Genomic DNA, 17,338 nt, shown 5'->3' with positions numbered 1-17,338 from the left:
GTCCGTGAATATATAGGGATGCCTGCTGACGTGCCTGGGAGGAGGGTGTGCTCCCAGCAAGTGTCCGTTGGGTTGCTCATTGCGGTAGAGCCGACCAGAACTTGCTTGCTTAGTATTAAAATGTGTTCCTTACCTAGGACCATTGGGGCTTCACTCTGCAGATGGTGTTAGGGGGACATCAAAAGGCATTTCCCATTCAGCGGGTTTTAAGCGACGGAATGTCTTGTGTTTTTCCCGAACAAGAGCTGTTTTTTTCGGCCATTTAACCCTGCGTGGAGCGGTTATCCCTACCAATCGTCGGCAAGCAAGTCCTGTATATTAAATTTGTAGCTAAGTTAGAAAGCAACTTTCATAAAGAATGTATCCGTTATTAATTGGAGTTGATTGATTTCAAGAATGCCACAAAAATATGCTCTTTGGATGGCGCTTTACTCGAAATATTTGACATACCTATTTATTTTAAATATGGCCCGTAATATGGCGTAAAGTTGAAGGTAAATGTTATTAAACTTCCGGAACCTACACATATTCTATCTTTAAAACAATAGAAATCGAGAGTGTATTTATGTAGTTATAGGGGGATGCCATATGATTTCATATTAAATACATTTAGGATCTCTAATAAAATATTTGGAGGTAGTTGTTGCAGCGCCATCCCATGCAACGGAAAGTTGAATAGACTTTGGGTATCAGCCGGAGCGAACAGCCTTCAGGCCACAATCCAGAAAACTCGTTTTCAAAGTGTTTCGTTGTCGGAATATGGTATACATTTTATTAGAAAGGTTAAAATCAGGTTAAAATGACTATATAATAAACTAAAAAAAATTGTTTATGCAACGCAAAAAACAACAAATCAATTAAATATATCTAATCTATTAAATCTTAACTTCATTATGCTAAACTTTTTCATATACATTCGTCGTGTTTGTCAGTACTTAATGAGCTTAAAAGATATTAAATTATTTATTTGTTGCCATTAAAAGTAGATATGTGTGAGTTTCGTCCGTTTCATGACACCCCTTTTTTGATCCGTAATATAAAAAGCTCACTTAATTTATGATCTTAACAGTATGTTTACATATAAATATGTATATGTACATATTTGCATTTACATATATTTGTAAAGTAACCGGTACCTACTATGCATTTCCTGCCCCTGCATTTGTGCATTTAATTATCTTTTTAATTCCTCAGTATCTTAAATATAAATTTATTTCGAGTACACACGCAACACACAAAAACACTCGAATACTCGAATCTAATTTAAACATTATTTTCTAAAAGTTTTTCCAGTTTGGGCTCTTCCGATAGGGATTTTTTCGTTTTTTGTCCTTTTTCCTCTTCGGCTTGGCTTGGTCGGTTAGCAACTCGTCGTTCGAAAATGCATATCACGCTGATGTAGAAGAAGAAGAAGAAAATTGTGTAAAAAAGTGTTAGTCAAATTGTCATTCGCCTTTTCGAGATCAGATGGATTACATATGAGCAGGCCTGGGCGACGCCGACTAAGCAGTACCGTCGCAGTAACGTCGCGTTTTCGTATACACGAAGTTGAAAGTGAAAAATAATTGCTGATTCATAAAGAATCGGCTAAAATTCACTACGCTAAATTACACTGCATTTTCGCCTTCAACTTCGTGTATACGAACACGCAACGCTACCCCGAGGGTATTGCGCAGTAACGTCGCCCAGGCCTAGTTATATCTAAGTATAGAGATATATCTACATATATTAGCGTGGTCCATTTTTTTCCGGCCACACCTCAAAACTGAGAAGTATCGAAAATAGGGAGATCCTTATTTTTTATTTTATTTTGAAATTGCTTAACATTTAAAGGTGTCGCCAGAGCGTGGAAGTTTTCTATGTATTTTATATGCTATAGAATCGTTAAAACCAAATATGTATTGTTTTTATCGAAAAAGAATAAGAAAAGAACGAAAAAAGGCACTGAAGGCGACACAACGCCGTAACCGGTTTGTCTCCAAAACAAATTTGACAAAGGATGGCGGAAAATCGTTCCACAACACATCTTACTTAGAGATATAATATTATTGGTCATGAAAAAATTTTGCATTATAACATTATTTTTTTGAAGATTTCTAGATTGTTTTTTTTTTTAACGATTTTATAGATATCTTAGAAAAATTGCACTTTCCTTTTATAAAATACATGAGAAAATTCAAAGCTCTCTCGGCCGATTTCAAATAAAAAAATATGGGCTTCTTCTTTCCATGTTCTATAATTTTGGGAGGTGGCCGCAAGAAATTTATAAAAAAATGCGATTTTTTTGTGTATTTTGGGACCAACTTAATGTACATATAAGTAGTATCATCGTTAGAATAATAATTTGGTATACAAAATTTCTGCATGCCTTAAAGCTTGTTTCCATTTTATTGTACTTGGACGACATAATTGCCGCCATATTTGGTGTCAAATTTATTATTTACTCGCTGGGGTTTTGCTGAGGCTCTAATAATTTGGCATTAAAAAATGGATGCTCTTCTTCGCGCACATTTATAATAGGGGGTTTTCACTTAACCGACGACCCATACCATTGAACTTGCGATAGTGAAAACAAGCCTTTAGCGACAAGCGTTGGACGTTGTCGAAGACATTCAGATTTGAAAATATCTTTCGAAAACTTACATCATTACAACAAAGCACTCCCCATAGAGTCCAGAGCTAATAAAATTAAAGAAACTTGGAAACGTTTGAAGAGTGTGGCTATATACGAAAGTATATAAAGGTGCTGCAATTAAGGGCGAGAGTGTTTGCAAACATGCCGCCAAGGAATAGACTTTGCCTAGAAAATGACAAAAAGCATAATTTTCGATTTTACGATCACTGTGCACTTAAATATTTACCAATTTCATTTGATGGCACCGCTAAAGAAATAATTGCTTGCAACATTGGAGTTGTAATGCCTGATAAAATTCCAAAGGACGATGCCACATACATCTGCCAAAAGCTCTGTGCTAACGCACGGGTTAGACATTCCAGCATATGTCCGGCTAGACCCATCAAAGCGATGATGCCAAAGGGTATTTTGAAAATCTGAAATTGCGTATACATATATAGGTATTATTGTAGATTTATGATAAGAGCTGGAATAATTTACCTTTCTTAACACCGTAACTGCAATACTGCAGCCTACCATTTTAATTGTTATTTGCGTAGCATTGAAGTAAGTGTACTGTTGCAATGTTACATTAAATTTGTTGCGTAAGAATAAGTAGAATACACCATGTTCGCCGTCTGTAAGTGTTTTTTATATAGAACAAGGTAAGCATGGCAAATTATAACTACATACTTGTACAACAACTACACACACAATTAGGGTATTCACAAGTCATATTAAATCGTAAAGTTTTAAAGTCGTAAAATGTTTCAATGAAAAATAACAGTTAAAAGGTTCTTCGGGGATTTTCAACAGCCATAAAATATTTCCGAACTAATAGAAAATATATAATTATGAAATACCTGAAACCAATTTAATCGTTATTTTACTTTGAAAAATTTTACGATTTAAAGACATTACGACGCTTAATATGTCTTGTGAAACCGCCTTATTATTTAACTACTTTTCATACTCACGATGAACAAAGCTCGACACCATTAAAATAGAAATCGTACAACCAATGATGGCACGTCCATAATTTGGGCGACGCGCCACACAAGTTTTCACAAGGTCCTTGATAAGTAGGATATCGAAGAAGCGCTTGGCTTTATGCTTATAAAAAAAAAAAAAAACAGTTATTTCAATTTTAATTTAGCAATAAAAAATGATTTTTACTTACCGAAAAGCTTGTTTTCTCAACATCTAAACTTTCACCAATAAAAAAGAAAACATACAGCAAGCCGATTAAGATGAGAAGAGCAGATGTGACGCACACCATTGTGACACCAGTCAGACGCAGCAAGTAACTGCTCAATACATTACCAAATACCAAACCAGTACCCATAGCCAAATCAACGTAGAACATCCTGAAAACCATAAAAAATGATATAAAGTATCATCTATCTAAGTATGTAGATGTATAGCGTCAATTTCGTACCGCTTTGCTTTATTTTCCATATCGGCTACATCAGACACATAACAGATGACAATAGTCATCACTGTGCTACCACCACCAGCCAGTGTGGATGGAATGCTGCCTATTAAGTAAAGCCATGGATTAAGTGACACCAGTTTGGAAATGCTAACCAAAATTGTAGTTATTACGTGACCGATAAAGGAGGCTAGGATAGAAAAAGTGCTGATTTATAAGTAAATTTCAAAGTTATTTTTGGATGGTTGTATGTATGTATGTATTTATAAGTACCTGTAAAAGCCATCAACAACACTGGTCGCCGTCCAAATTTATCTGACCATGGTCCCACGAAGAGTACAAGTATTCCCGGCCACACATTGTGCAAGATTGAATTAGTCATGGTAATTTTGGCCACATAAGGTTGTAGATGATTTTCGATTATCTAAAAATGAGTGGAGGCATTCAATTTTGAGTTTTAGAGTTGCATTTTTGTCCATTAGACGCCTATTTACGACCATAAAGGCAAGCTAAGCAGGATGATTTGCTCTGCAAATGGTTAGACGTTGGCTTTAATAATATTTTGGCGCTTACACCTTTGCTATTTAGCCGAGCTTCTTCTCCAATTTGTCGTGTGCGTCCTGATGTTATAACACAACTAGAGGGATCAGGCAAGGCAACTCCCCGGAAATTCCACGATTTGATAAGGCAGTCGGCCGGAGTGGGGGGAATTATGATTTAATAAAAGAAGGAAGGGCAACCTGGCAGCTGCCGCTTCCACTTGCAGCCCTAACAAAATCGTGGAATTTTCCGCGAAGTGGCTTCTATGGGAGGGATCTATAACTTTACGCCACCTTCGAACGGCAAAAGGGAAGGACTGCCATTGCCTGCCGATGCGCGACCGCTGTTAGAAAAACTTTTCCTAATTTGGAAGTCGGTTGGCCCAGAAACAACCGAGTGGTAGTACGCACCCTTAACCACTTAGCTACAGCGGCTCCCGCCTAATGCGGATGTGTAAAATGACGTTGAGCAGCACTACCAGCCTCAGACGAATCAGGAAGAATCTGTCGAATCGAATCTTAAGTGCGACTACCGACTTACTTAATTTGATGCTGGAGAAGATAATAAGAATTGCAGAGCTGAATCGGTCTGGTACAAACTTTTGAAGAGCGCATAATTATTGTAATGCGGTCATGTCGTAGGGATTGATACAAACGCCCCACTCCTGAAAGTATTCAGCATGGTACCCGCTGGTGATTGCAGAGGAAGACCTTCTCTGCGGGGAAAAGGCCAAAGGACTTGGTTTCACTTGGCACCACCAATTGGCTTCAGTTGGCACAGAAAAGAAACTGCTGGCATGCATTATTCAACCCGCCCAAAATAGCGGAGGGGGTTCCAGAGCATCCAGTTTGGTTTGCAGTCTCGAAGAGTTTGTCATACAACAGAATGGTTCATTTAATTCAAGATTTGCTTTGCATGGCTTCAAAAACAGAGGTCGAAAGTGTCTTGTTGGTACTCGAGAGGTAACGTTATTTTGTATTTATTAGTGATCTGCCTTTGACTAGCCCGTGTAGAAACTTGATCTGGGTCGAACACACCGTTTTGATGTGCATCAGTTTAAAAAAACTTGTATGTAATTTTTATAAATATCTATAACTAACTTTTACTGTAATCGTTACCCTAATCATTTCCATCATCGAAACCGTGATTTCATTCAATTTCATCTCATTTACACACTTTTACTTTATGAAATACTTTCAAGACCTTAATGCGCGTTTTAGTTATAAAACTGTCCACTGTTCTTCGGCCAGGTAAGCAAATAACAACAAAAAAAGTTAAAAAAAAAAATAGCACTATCGCAATCGTACAATACATATTTATGATTTTCACAAAAAATTTACTGCCGTCATCGAATAATCTAAAATCAAACACAAAACAAAAAAAAACTCACCTTCGCCTCTTCCGTTTTGGGAATAATGCCCCGTAGAGGTTCACAGTCACTCTCATTGTAATGATAGACAGCAACGCAGGTTTGATAAAGCTCCTGATTCAGCATCACAGGACCGGTTAACATTATTCCAAGGAGCAGCAAAAAGACTGGCAATTCCAAGGACATTATCCGTCTGCGTCGAGAACGTTTTGATTGCGGGGAAAGCGGTTCTTCGGGTGAGCATCCATCTGGGAGTCCTTTTTCGGATGTGGTGGTCGGTAAATAAACAGGTGCTGCTATATTTCCTTCCTCATCGAAAGTAACCGGTTCAAAAGACATTTCAATGCTGCCACGTGTCTGCATCATGTGTTTTTCGTCCTCATCCGACACAATTGGAGACACCATTTTTAAATTTGATCCTTTTTAGCTGAGGTTCAAGTCAGTGCGTTGATAGAAGAGACTTTTTCGATTTATATTGCGTGATTCTGCAGAAATTGTTGCAATCTTATCTAATTTGCTTATATACATAGACACATACCGTATATATATATATATATATATGTATATATCTATAAATATGCACATATATACATATATGAATCAATATAGCGTTCCAGCCAAGTAGTTGTAAAAAAATAAAAATTTAGGCTTCACCGGTGGATTTGTACGAGTATGCTCGATTAAACTTGCAACTGAACTGGCTAGTTAAATTCCACTTTGCAGCATTTCAGCTCTTCGGATAGTAAATGCGACGGTTATCTTAACTTAATAATCAGTAGCGCGATGTATTTATGATGGGCGATAACTTCTGCATAGTAAGTATTTATGCGAGATGATATGATTATTTATGGACATATGTACACATATGTACATATGTATGTAGGTAGGTAGGATCGTACGATCCTCTGATCTTGTATATGCGGAATTGTAATTCTTATCCGCTTCGTTTTACTAAAACGTAAACAAAAGTCTATCAAGAAGAATGTACAACGCTTCAACAAACTGAAGTGCTATGTTCTTGATAATGAAGGCTATTTCAATAGAACTGTTATCAATTCTACTTAAGAAACGTCCATACATATAACTGCTATCAATTCTAATATACTTTGCACTGCTATACCATTTTTAATAAAAATCAAAACCCAACAGACTTTTACCTGTGAAGTGCTATGCGTAGGGTAACCGCTTACACGCAAATCTCATTTAACAGATAACTCTCATGCAACGCTCAGTATTTATGCATAACTGAGCCATAAGAAACGTTGGAGTTGGGCTCTGAGCGAGTTAGGTATGTAGCTATGTACGTACACACCAAATATTTGAAACATTCAACTAGCTTTAATTTTTGAATAGGAGACATCACCATTTTAAAATATATCACATACATATGTCTTTATGTATATGTGTTTAGTTAAAATATTTGAAATAATTTTCATTAGCCGAATATATTTCAATACTTTACACATTTAACTAATTTAATTTAATTAATTTAAATTTCAATTTTGTGTAATACTAAACACGTAGTTTTTTTTTTATAAACTTACTTTTATTTTGATATCCAATTTGCTACTTTTTAACATTTCGATTTTTTAAATTTTTTTATGTTGTTTAAATTTTTCCATAAGTAGGTGGGTACTCCGTCCTAATTGTTTCTATTAAAGGCTTCCTTTTACACCCGTGCCATTTTTTGATAAACATGTAAATAAATAAAGTTTGTATGTGCTGATACTTCTTGATGAACACTTGCTTTTCAGACGATCAGAACGCAAATTCAAAGCCTAAATAGAGCGGTTGAAAATTTAAATGTAACTAGGGACGTGAACCGGTTTTGAACCGTTTTTTCTATTAATTAACTGAACCCTTAACCGAACCGAAACTTTCCACAAATGTTTGATCCGAACCGAAAACCGAACCACTTACCTAAAGGCTTAAAGGTTCGTTTCAACAAATTTTCAATAGATAAATGTACTCACTTTTTTTTTCTTTTTGTTAAACATGGTAATACCTACCATGTTTGTTTACCATGTGACAATATCATCTCATCTCATCTCATTTGACAGACACTTGACCCTTAACCTTGCGTGCTGTTGCACTTGACACTTGACATTTAAACTTGCGCGTTATTTTTTTTTTTTGTTTTTCGAACCGTTGAACAGAACCGAAACCCCGGTTCAAAGACCAAAAAAACCGCTTTGACGAACCAATGCAAAAGTGCAAAAACCGTTCCAACCGCTGAACCGAACCGACCAAATTTTTCATCCGGGTCCCGTCCCTGAATGTAACTCTTCGCTGAACTATGAACATTAGGGCGGAGCGAAATTTTGGAAGAAAGTGTAAATTAAAATTCTACGATTCATTCTATGCAAAAGTGGCGAACAATCTATATACCAAAAATTACGAACCTAGAATTCTAATATGGGAAACACTTTTTTCGAAATTTAATTACTCGGCCCTAATATGCATACATACATATGTACATATCGTCGATGTTTTTGCAAAACCGCCCATCGACCAGTTGCGAAATCGCCTAAATCGCAGTTATGGAAAAAATTTGATTTGGTAACCCTGAACTCCAGGCATCGAGATTTATGCATAAAAATCGTTAAATCGTCATTAAAACAACAGATTTGTAAAATGATAGCTATAGAAAATACCGCCTATCATACATTGCCTTTAAAGGATAAACCGTTTTTTTGCTCCTGTAAAATTTGAGTGCCGGAAGAAAGGCGGTTTTGCAAAAACATCGAAGACTTATGCAAACGCCTGTTATTTAGTATACTTTACGCTACATAAAGCGCCAGAACAATATCAGAAATAAATATGTTAAAATAGTTAAAATATTTCCTTGATTTAATTGTTCTTAAAATAAATTTCCAAATTTCTGACGCATATTATGTTATACATACATACATACATATGTACAGTGGCGAAAATATAAATATAATTATATTTGGCTATTTCCTTTCGTTTACTTAATGTTATATAACAAAAACCATGTAAGTCAAACTTTGTATAAAAATTAAGAAAATTCGACCAAGTTTCATCAAAATGTTGAGTTTTTTTTTGTATGTAACGTATTCAATTTTAGTGCAATAAAGTATAAGTTTAGAGTAGATAGTACTTACTGTTGATTTTGGAATTTTTTTGTGAAAGGTGTTGCTCATTTTCTTCATAGAAAAAAAATTTTCGAACATACTTTGTATGGCAGAAAATGCGTGAACAAAAAAATGCCAACCATCAATGGTAAGTAAGTCCTAGCTACTGCGAACTTGCACTTTACTATACTAAAACTTAATGGGCTACAAAAAGCGCATACTTAAAAGAATTCTAAAAAATCGGATAAAGAAGTTTAAAATTTTGGTGAGTATTTGTTAAAATTCTTGGAATTTTTATAAATGTTCTATAAAGTTTGAAATCTCGATTTACGGGATTTGTTTTAGACAGTAAGCTATATTTTCAAAAAAAAATAATAATAATAAACATAGCCAAAATTTGCAAAAATTTCTTCTCCCTATTTACATTTTCGCCACCGTATGTATGTGTGCATACATCTATACATACATACATATGTAGTTAATGAAAATTTTTAATATTGCTTGTCATTCATCGCAATAAATGGCACTCAAGTTTTACGATGCTTGACATATACGTCTATACATACATATGTATGTATATATATGTATTTACAGCACTGTGCAGATACAAGTTATTAGCGTGCAGGCACAGTTGTTGGCTTTTTATAAAAAGATCTTTTATTGCAGAAATGCGCTGATAGGTTCTCCATTGCATGCCGACCAGGGACGGGGACATATTGTACTACGGTTTTTATGAACTGGCATTGATCTATTTGGTTTAATTATTTAATCATTTAATAATTAATAATTTAATCATGGAATGAAAACAGTGATTTTGTATGAAATGTGTTTACTATTTACTATTTACCTACATATATAAATGCAATATTTTTGTGGATGGTAATTACTTTTAAACTAAAATTTAACCTTCAAAAATCCCATACACATGTTTGTTGTTTTGTGAAATGTCCACTAGTTTTTAACCGACTTCCAAAAAAGGAGGAGGTTATCAGTTCGTCGGAATATTTTTTATGTATGTTACCGCATAACTTTGGACCACGTCAACCGATTTCGATAATTCTTTTTGCATCGGAAAGGTAGTGTCTCAGAGGTGGTCCCATACTAATCTGGTTGAGATCCGATTAGTGGATCATGAGATGTATATATATATATATATTTTTTTTTATATGGGAGTTGAAGTCGGTTTTTTTTTTGCTAAAAATTACTTGCTACCATATCTGATTAAAAATGAATTAAATATGCTCACTTATGTATAATGAGGGGGGTTTTCCGAAGGTTTCAGGTAGTATTTATCACTACCCGTGTGAAGTGCTTTTATATATCCCACAGAGGCATAACTCAAAAAAATGTTAGCTCAATGTTTTTTTTTTTGCTTAAATCAATTTGTAGGATATATCTTCGATTGGTGCATTTTTTTTTTTTTTTCTTCGCGATTATATTCTCTAACTAGAAAGTCATTGTTATCAATGATAGAATACAAGATTGCGCCAATCGAGCTGAGAGCAACTGGCCGTGACGTCAAAAAATACCAGAATGAGAGAGCAAGACGAACTCGACAAGAAGCAAGAGGAAGCATCGAACAAAAGGCAGTATTGCCAAGTTTTGAATTTGAAAAAGCACCAAATTTTTATTGGTATATTTTATGGACTTTATATACGTGCCTAATTTTATTGTAAGGATTCGAATCAAATTAATAAAAATCAATGTTTCTTGCACGACGGTCGATTTCTTTTGGCATGATTGAAGGTGCTGCCACATATTTTGTTGTCGCTGTGTGTATGTATGGGCTTCTAATCTTCAGAACAAGAAATTTATAATGAAACTTTTCTTGTGTAAAAGAAATAATAGCTATGCTTCATTCTTTCGTTAAAGCTAATACTTTTGGTGCGATTCCAGGTAATCCGTCCCAATCGCGTTATGTCGTGCAGGGCCGTACATGTTCGTGCGTGTTTTCGAATATGTGTTCTACCTACACACGTGCCGAGCCAAAATTTTATGAAGGAAACCCTTTTCTGCTCATAACTGTATTCTTAAATGGCATGGTAAGTGGTTAACAAGTGGCATTGATTTGTTGTTAAGAAAATGCCTCTGCGTTTTTAATTATTTACATATCATAAATTCTTACTAATCTATCCTGGGGGTCTTTGCTTGTTATTGTTTAATAAATTTTTGTTTTTTTTTATCACAAAAGTTTAAATTTAGTGAGAAGTTCTTATCGGGTATAAGTAAGTAACCTCAAATATGTATGTAAATATATAAGGCGGAATTGCGATGAATTACACAGGCCTGCGATGATGAGGATTTATATATGTAGTAAGCTACGAAAAAATAACTTTTTTAATTTTTCACCTGATTTAGCCACTTGGTATATAAGGCCAGTACCTGGAGCAAAGTTGCCGACTGGCACTGGTGAGCACTCCCAAGTGTTAGTAGAAGCATCATGCGAGGAAATAATCTGGGGTGTGGCCTCGTACAGCAAGTTTATAGTGGCAGACATTGTGGATGAAGCCACCATCGGCGTGGACTTTCTACTTGGCCAAGGCGTGAAGATTTGCCTTCAGGGAATGATACTGACATATCGCGACAGAAAAGTGCCACTTAGGGTTGGTTGCGACAACCAGTACTGCCGCAGACGGTTGCTCTTAGAGGAAGCCAGATTGTACCTGAAACGGAAGCGGTTTGTTGTGATTGAGATGGAGTTGTTTCAGCGGAAGACAGAAGCTGTTCAGCCATGACGGGAAAGCGTGACGGTTCCGCCAACTCAGTGAAAAAGGGAAGTCACATCAAGGAAGTGGTCATGGAAAGCCAGGCAGTGTTTCCGACAGGTAGGGAGCCACCTAACCACGTTCCAATGGTGATAAGCCGCTGGTCGGAATTGGCGCCAGCGGTGGAAGCTGTGCGCGCGCTGAGAAGCGTCCAGGAAACGGCCATAATCGGTAGAGGATGCAGGGGCAAGCAGTAAAGCCTGAGGCTCAGGATGAGGTTATACATGTCCGGTAGGCAATTTTCAGCCTGAGGACCCGGATTTAGCAGTTGTGATGCTAGGACTGCAGCTGAGGAAGCGTCCGACCTGGGAGGAAATGTCAGCGGAAAGCACAACCGCAAAGACATACTGGGCACAGTGGGGCAGCATGAAGCTGATATGTGGTTGCTTACATCGGATATGGGAGAGCGAGGCGTATGCAACCGGAATCTAATGGTTGTTCCAAAGGCGAAGGTTCCGGACATTCTCCGCGAGTTCCACAGAGGTCCAAATGGTGAGCATATGGGAACTAAGAAAACCCTGGAGAGGGTTACCTAGTCATTTGATGAGTGGTTGGCGAGATGTGCCAAGTGTTGTGCAGCCAGAGGATCGAAGCCTAGAAGTCATGGACAGAGGAAGAGGCATACATCCGGTGAAAAGGGTGCCAGGTGACCACCAATGGTCGGCGGAAGCATGACTATGCGGTATGTCGCACTCCAAGGTATGTGCCGGAAGCAAGGCTCAGTAACGCATCGAACCTTTCGTCATAAAAATGCGAATAATAGCATCGAGTCAGCACGAATGTCTTTTATGCGATGTTGCCGAGACTTATTGAAACGTCCAATGATTTCTAACTAATTGTTTTCGTTCACAAAATAATAAAGCATTTTTAAGGTAGATTTTTTGATTTAACTTTACGCCCTGTTACAAATTTATAGCATTTTTAATTGGTAACACTTCGAGTGCCTACCCCTAAATTTATGTATAATAAATAAACGCCAAAATATGCAAGTGGAAAGAGCTTGACATGCTGGTCGACAGAAAAAATACAAACGAAATTTCTATCGGAAAGTTAAACGACTTACGCAGGCCTTTAGACCACGGCAAGTTTCTGTGGGAAAAAACATGGCGACCTAGTTAGCGATGTCCGGAGCTTGGTAAATAAGTGGAGTCCCAAGTCGAGGACGACGGAGTCGGTGCCCCAACACCCGACTATGACGAGATATGAATCGCAATTTATTGACTGAGAAACAACAAAGCTACTGAAGCTCTTCTTCCCAATCCACACGAAGGGTGATCCTGCCATATACGCATATGGCGTCTTATTGAAAAATCGCTAGGCGGTTACAGCGCCAGACAGGAAGAAAAATAATAAGTTCGCTTGAATCTGGCATCGTTTTATTTTAGCTTAATATATCTTTACTTTTAATACTTGCATATTTAAATACTACTATACATAAATACATGTGTACATACGCAGACACCCTATTGTAAACTTGGCTTAAACCACGCCACAACTAGTGGTAGCACATACAAAACAAATAAAAAGGTATTACAAAGCTTAACTAACTAAATAGAGAGTTAGGTTTGCGAAGCTTCTGCGGCTGATACAAATTTGGCGATTTTTGGCTTAAGTTTTTTTTTTTTTAATAATCTTAACTATTACAAAGCCATATTTAATTAATATAATTTCACTTATGTTTCCACTGCAACGGCTTTTTGTCTCCTCTGAGATCTAGCGGCAAGTCGTTCCAATACATACATGCCACTAAAAATAAAAGAAAACAAATAAATTAGTATTATACATACATACTTTCCATTAAATTTAATGTCAAAAAAAAGGCTTACCTGATGAGCACAAAGCACAAGAGATAAATGGCACTGCTCAGAAAGTAGAAGGCTCCAGGGTTTGTTAACAGCGAAGCACTGTAAATGCCCGTGTATACGGGGGCTGATATCAAAGGTGAAATGGTTTGTAGCGAGGATATCACCGCGTAGATTTTGCCTGAAAGGCGAAAATTAATCAATTGCTTAAATTTTATATTTTCGAAGTAAAAATTCCTTAGTGGCAGTTGGTTGGTTGGTTGGTTGGAAGTTAAATTAGCAAAATCAACGGTGGATCCTAGCATCTTGCCCCATAATATACTAAAATTCAATGGGCTATTCAAATTCTTTATAAAAAGAGTAACTGGGCAGTGCAAAATTTAAATGAAAATTTGCACAATATTTGTTGCGGAACAAAAAATCTAATCGGAAAGGCTCGATTAATCGACAATCGAATGAATCCATTTAAAAACGGCATCTCTAATTCAGTCTGCCTTCTGATTTCACGAAGGTAGTGTCACGCTCGGCTGTTGATTGGTTTGATTCGTAATTACCTTCGCTTGCAATATTTTGGGTAGGAAGTTAAAAAAAAAACCCAAAGCTTTCAGATTGGTGTTTGCATGCGTTGGCTACAATTCAAAAACAAAAAAAAACCACAGCTTCTAGTTCAAAGAGTTTTTAGCAATGCGCAATGTCTATCGTATTTTTAATATAGGGAGACTCTTTTTCATGCCATATGGAATTTAAAAAAATATAAAGGCTCAATGTGTTATAACTATTGGCTGACTACAACATTCAAGAATATATTAAAAATTTTAGGGATTTTTATAAAACACAAAACAAATTACTTTATTTTGAAACAATTTGTTTCTACCTATAGAAACATGTATCGATTTCTGGATGAATTTAAGTGCGAGGTGAGACAAAATCGTAAAACTCGATAAAAAGTTATGCATTTTAAGGTCTATGCACTTTCTTGTAAATACTAAGGACCCACTAATGGCCAATATTAGATCTCACGGGTCAGCCAAGTTAACCCAACCTAATCTAGGTAATTTATAGTTCAGACTCACCGATCTCCGTTGCTTCTACTAAGCCAGCGAGTACCGCCTGCAGCATAGGATTATTTACGCCGCTCATGAAACCCATTATGGCGGCCACATACATCTGCCAAAAGTTTTGGGCAAGCGCGCGTATCGTACTGTCCATAAAGCAGCCGGCTAAGCCCATAATCGCCACAATAGTTAAAGACACCTTGAAAAGCTGCAAATGAGAGTGTGCATTTTTAGGAAATTTTCTTGTAATTATTTTCAAAATTTTGCCTGTGAGTGAACACACTTACTATTCGTAATAAAATCAAAATAATGCCACATCCAACCATTTTGATGCAGATTGTGACGGCATTGTAGGTGGTAAATTGCGAGAGATTGGCATTGAATTTGTTGCGCAAGAACAGATAGAATACATTGGACTCACCCTCTATAATAAAAAAGAGTGGATGTAATTAGGTTAATATTTGCTGTTTATAATTAAGTTTCTTATGACATAAAAAGTAGGTATGTACAGTGACGAACAAAAGTATTGGCACAGTGAATTTTTCGCCATATATGCAAAGTTTTTTACTGTAATTTATTTTCGATAATTTTTTATAAAAATATAGTTCATTTTACACCAGAAAACGTAATAATAAAATCTCTAAACTTTGTGCAAAACTCAGGAAAATTCTTTAAATTTGCACACTAATTTGCAACTTTTTATTCAGATTAAAAAAAAAAATCAAGGTACGCAGTTTTATAGCCCATTCAAATCTAGTATAACAAAGTGCAAGTGCAAAGTTGCTAAAAAATTGCGTTGATTTTTGGCAATTTTTTTAGTGGAAGGTGTTGCACTTTGTATGGAAGAACTTGCGTGAAAAAAAATTACCAAAAATCAATGCGATTTTCTAGCGACTTCAAACTTGCACTTTGTTATTCTAAATTTGAATGGGCTATAAAACTGCATACTTAGAAATTTTCTAAGTTGCAAATAAGTGTGCAAATTTAATGAATTTTCCTGAGTTTTGCACAAAGTTTAGAGATTTTATTATTATGTTTTCTGGTGTAGAATGAACAATATTTCTACAAAAACTTATCGAAAATAAATTATGATAAAGAACTTTGCATATATTGCGAAAAATTCACTGTGCCAATACTTCTGTTCGGCACTGTATATGATCTATACTCACGCATAACAAAAGTAGTGATGACTAAGGTGAACATTATACACCAAATAATGGCGCGATCATAGTTTGGTCTGCGCTTCACACAACTTTTCACTAGATCTTTTATTAAATCGAATTTGAAGAACTCACGTAGCTTCGACTAAAAAGTAAATGTAGCCACAAAATATCAATCTGCTAGTGGAAAATTTCAAAAAAATGCATCTTCAAAAGTACTTACTGTTTTTCGTTCGTGTTTCAACTTCAGACTTTCACCAACAAATATGAGCAAATAGAGTAATGCAAACATGTCGAGTGCGGTGGCGATTCCAAAAACGCCGATGGTTCCAGTTCCAGCTAAAATTTTACTAGCCACTAAGTTGCCGACAACAGTACCGATGCCCAAAGCGCCCTCCACTAAGAACAAACTGTGATTCCCCAAAATGGCATGATAATAGATTATAGGCATCTTTCAATTAAATATATATATATATTAGGGCGGGTCAATTTGTATGGATCGATTTTTTTCGACATTGTTCCTAGCATATTCGGATTCTTCATAAAATTCTAAGAAAAAAATTCCTCCAGACCATAGCTCTAAAGTTAATTTCGAGCCTGCGCATTTTTAAAAGAAGATATCTTATATATAAAAATGAATTGCTGTCCGTTAGCCTCGCTAAAAAAGGGCTTTTTTTTCTAAGAATTTTATGTAGAATCCGAATCTGCTAGGAACGATGTCGAAAAAAAAATTGACCCGCCCTAATATATATATATATATACGCTAAGAACTATGTTAAAGTGAACACTAACCGTCTAGCTTTGCCACCCTCATCGGACACATCGGACACCAGACAAAACACCATTGTTATCAGGGCACAAGTGCCACCGGTTATTGCTAACGGTATATACGATATAACGTAAACCCACGGATTTATTGGCATTGCCATTGATATGCCTGCCAGGATTGTTGTTATTGCATGTCCACACAATGCCGCTGTGTAGTGAAGATTTTTGGTGTATTAATATTTTTTTGCAAAATTTAATTGAAAAAAAGAGTTAGTGTTTGAATTACCGCCATAAGTTGCTATAAGTATGGGTCGGCGTCCAAATTTATCAGACCAAGGTCCAATAAACAAGCTAAGAAATGCTGGTAAAATACTGCTGATCAATGAATTCGTCATAATAATACGGGCCACATAGGGCTGCACTTTCGTTTCAATAGCCTGGAAAATAAACGATATTACCGTTACATATTTCTGTATCAATAATAAAAATAATTTGGCGCTAGTCCAACGTTGCTCTCTGTCTATGCTATAACTCGTATTTTTTTATTTTTGTTTTAGATTTTAGTAGCTGTTTGTTGTGAACACAAAACTGAAAACACAAAATTTTTCCATTTCTTGTAACCATTTTACTCGCCTTTGAAATATTAGACTCCGGCTCAATGCCCATCAGCGGCTGGCACTCAGTCTCATTGTGTTCGTAGACTCCTACACAGGTTAGATAAAGTATCTGATTTTGCAA

General features: G+C 36.3%; 1 protein-coding gene across 1 annotated transcript; it reads right to left on the bottom strand.

Annotated features, from left to right (window-relative positions):
* Positions 1-895: 895 nt before the first annotated feature.
* Positions 896-17,037, bottom strand: LOC118743980 (the record flags this gene model as incomplete). The annotated part of the gene is given in 18 exon segments (XM_036476743.1): positions 896-1,393; positions 2,644-2,800; positions 2,862-3,051; positions 3,116-3,252; positions 3,592-3,727; positions 3,795-3,981; positions 4,053-4,236; positions 4,320-4,470; positions 5,977-6,374; positions 7,876-7,882; positions 13,501-13,561; positions 13,642-13,798; positions 14,691-14,880; positions 14,960-15,096; positions 15,842-15,977; positions 16,056-16,242; positions 16,625-16,808; positions 16,887-17,037. Coding segments are annotated over 18 exon segments (2,880 nt in total), but the record flags the coding sequence as incomplete, so codon positions are not given.
* Between the last annotated feature and the right edge of the window lie 301 nt (positions 17,038-17,338).

This window comes from Rhagoletis pomonella, unplaced genomic scaffold (assembly GCF_013731165.1).
Source record: "Rhagoletis pomonella isolate Grant_MI unplaced genomic scaffold, Rhpom_1.0 Rhpom_scaffold_00007, whole genome shotgun sequence".
Lineage (NCBI taxonomy): Eukaryota > Metazoa > Arthropoda > Insecta > Diptera > Tephritidae > Rhagoletis > Rhagoletis pomonella.
Note: the sequence above shows the minus strand (reverse complement) of the source record. Positions and strands in the feature narration are given on the sequence as shown.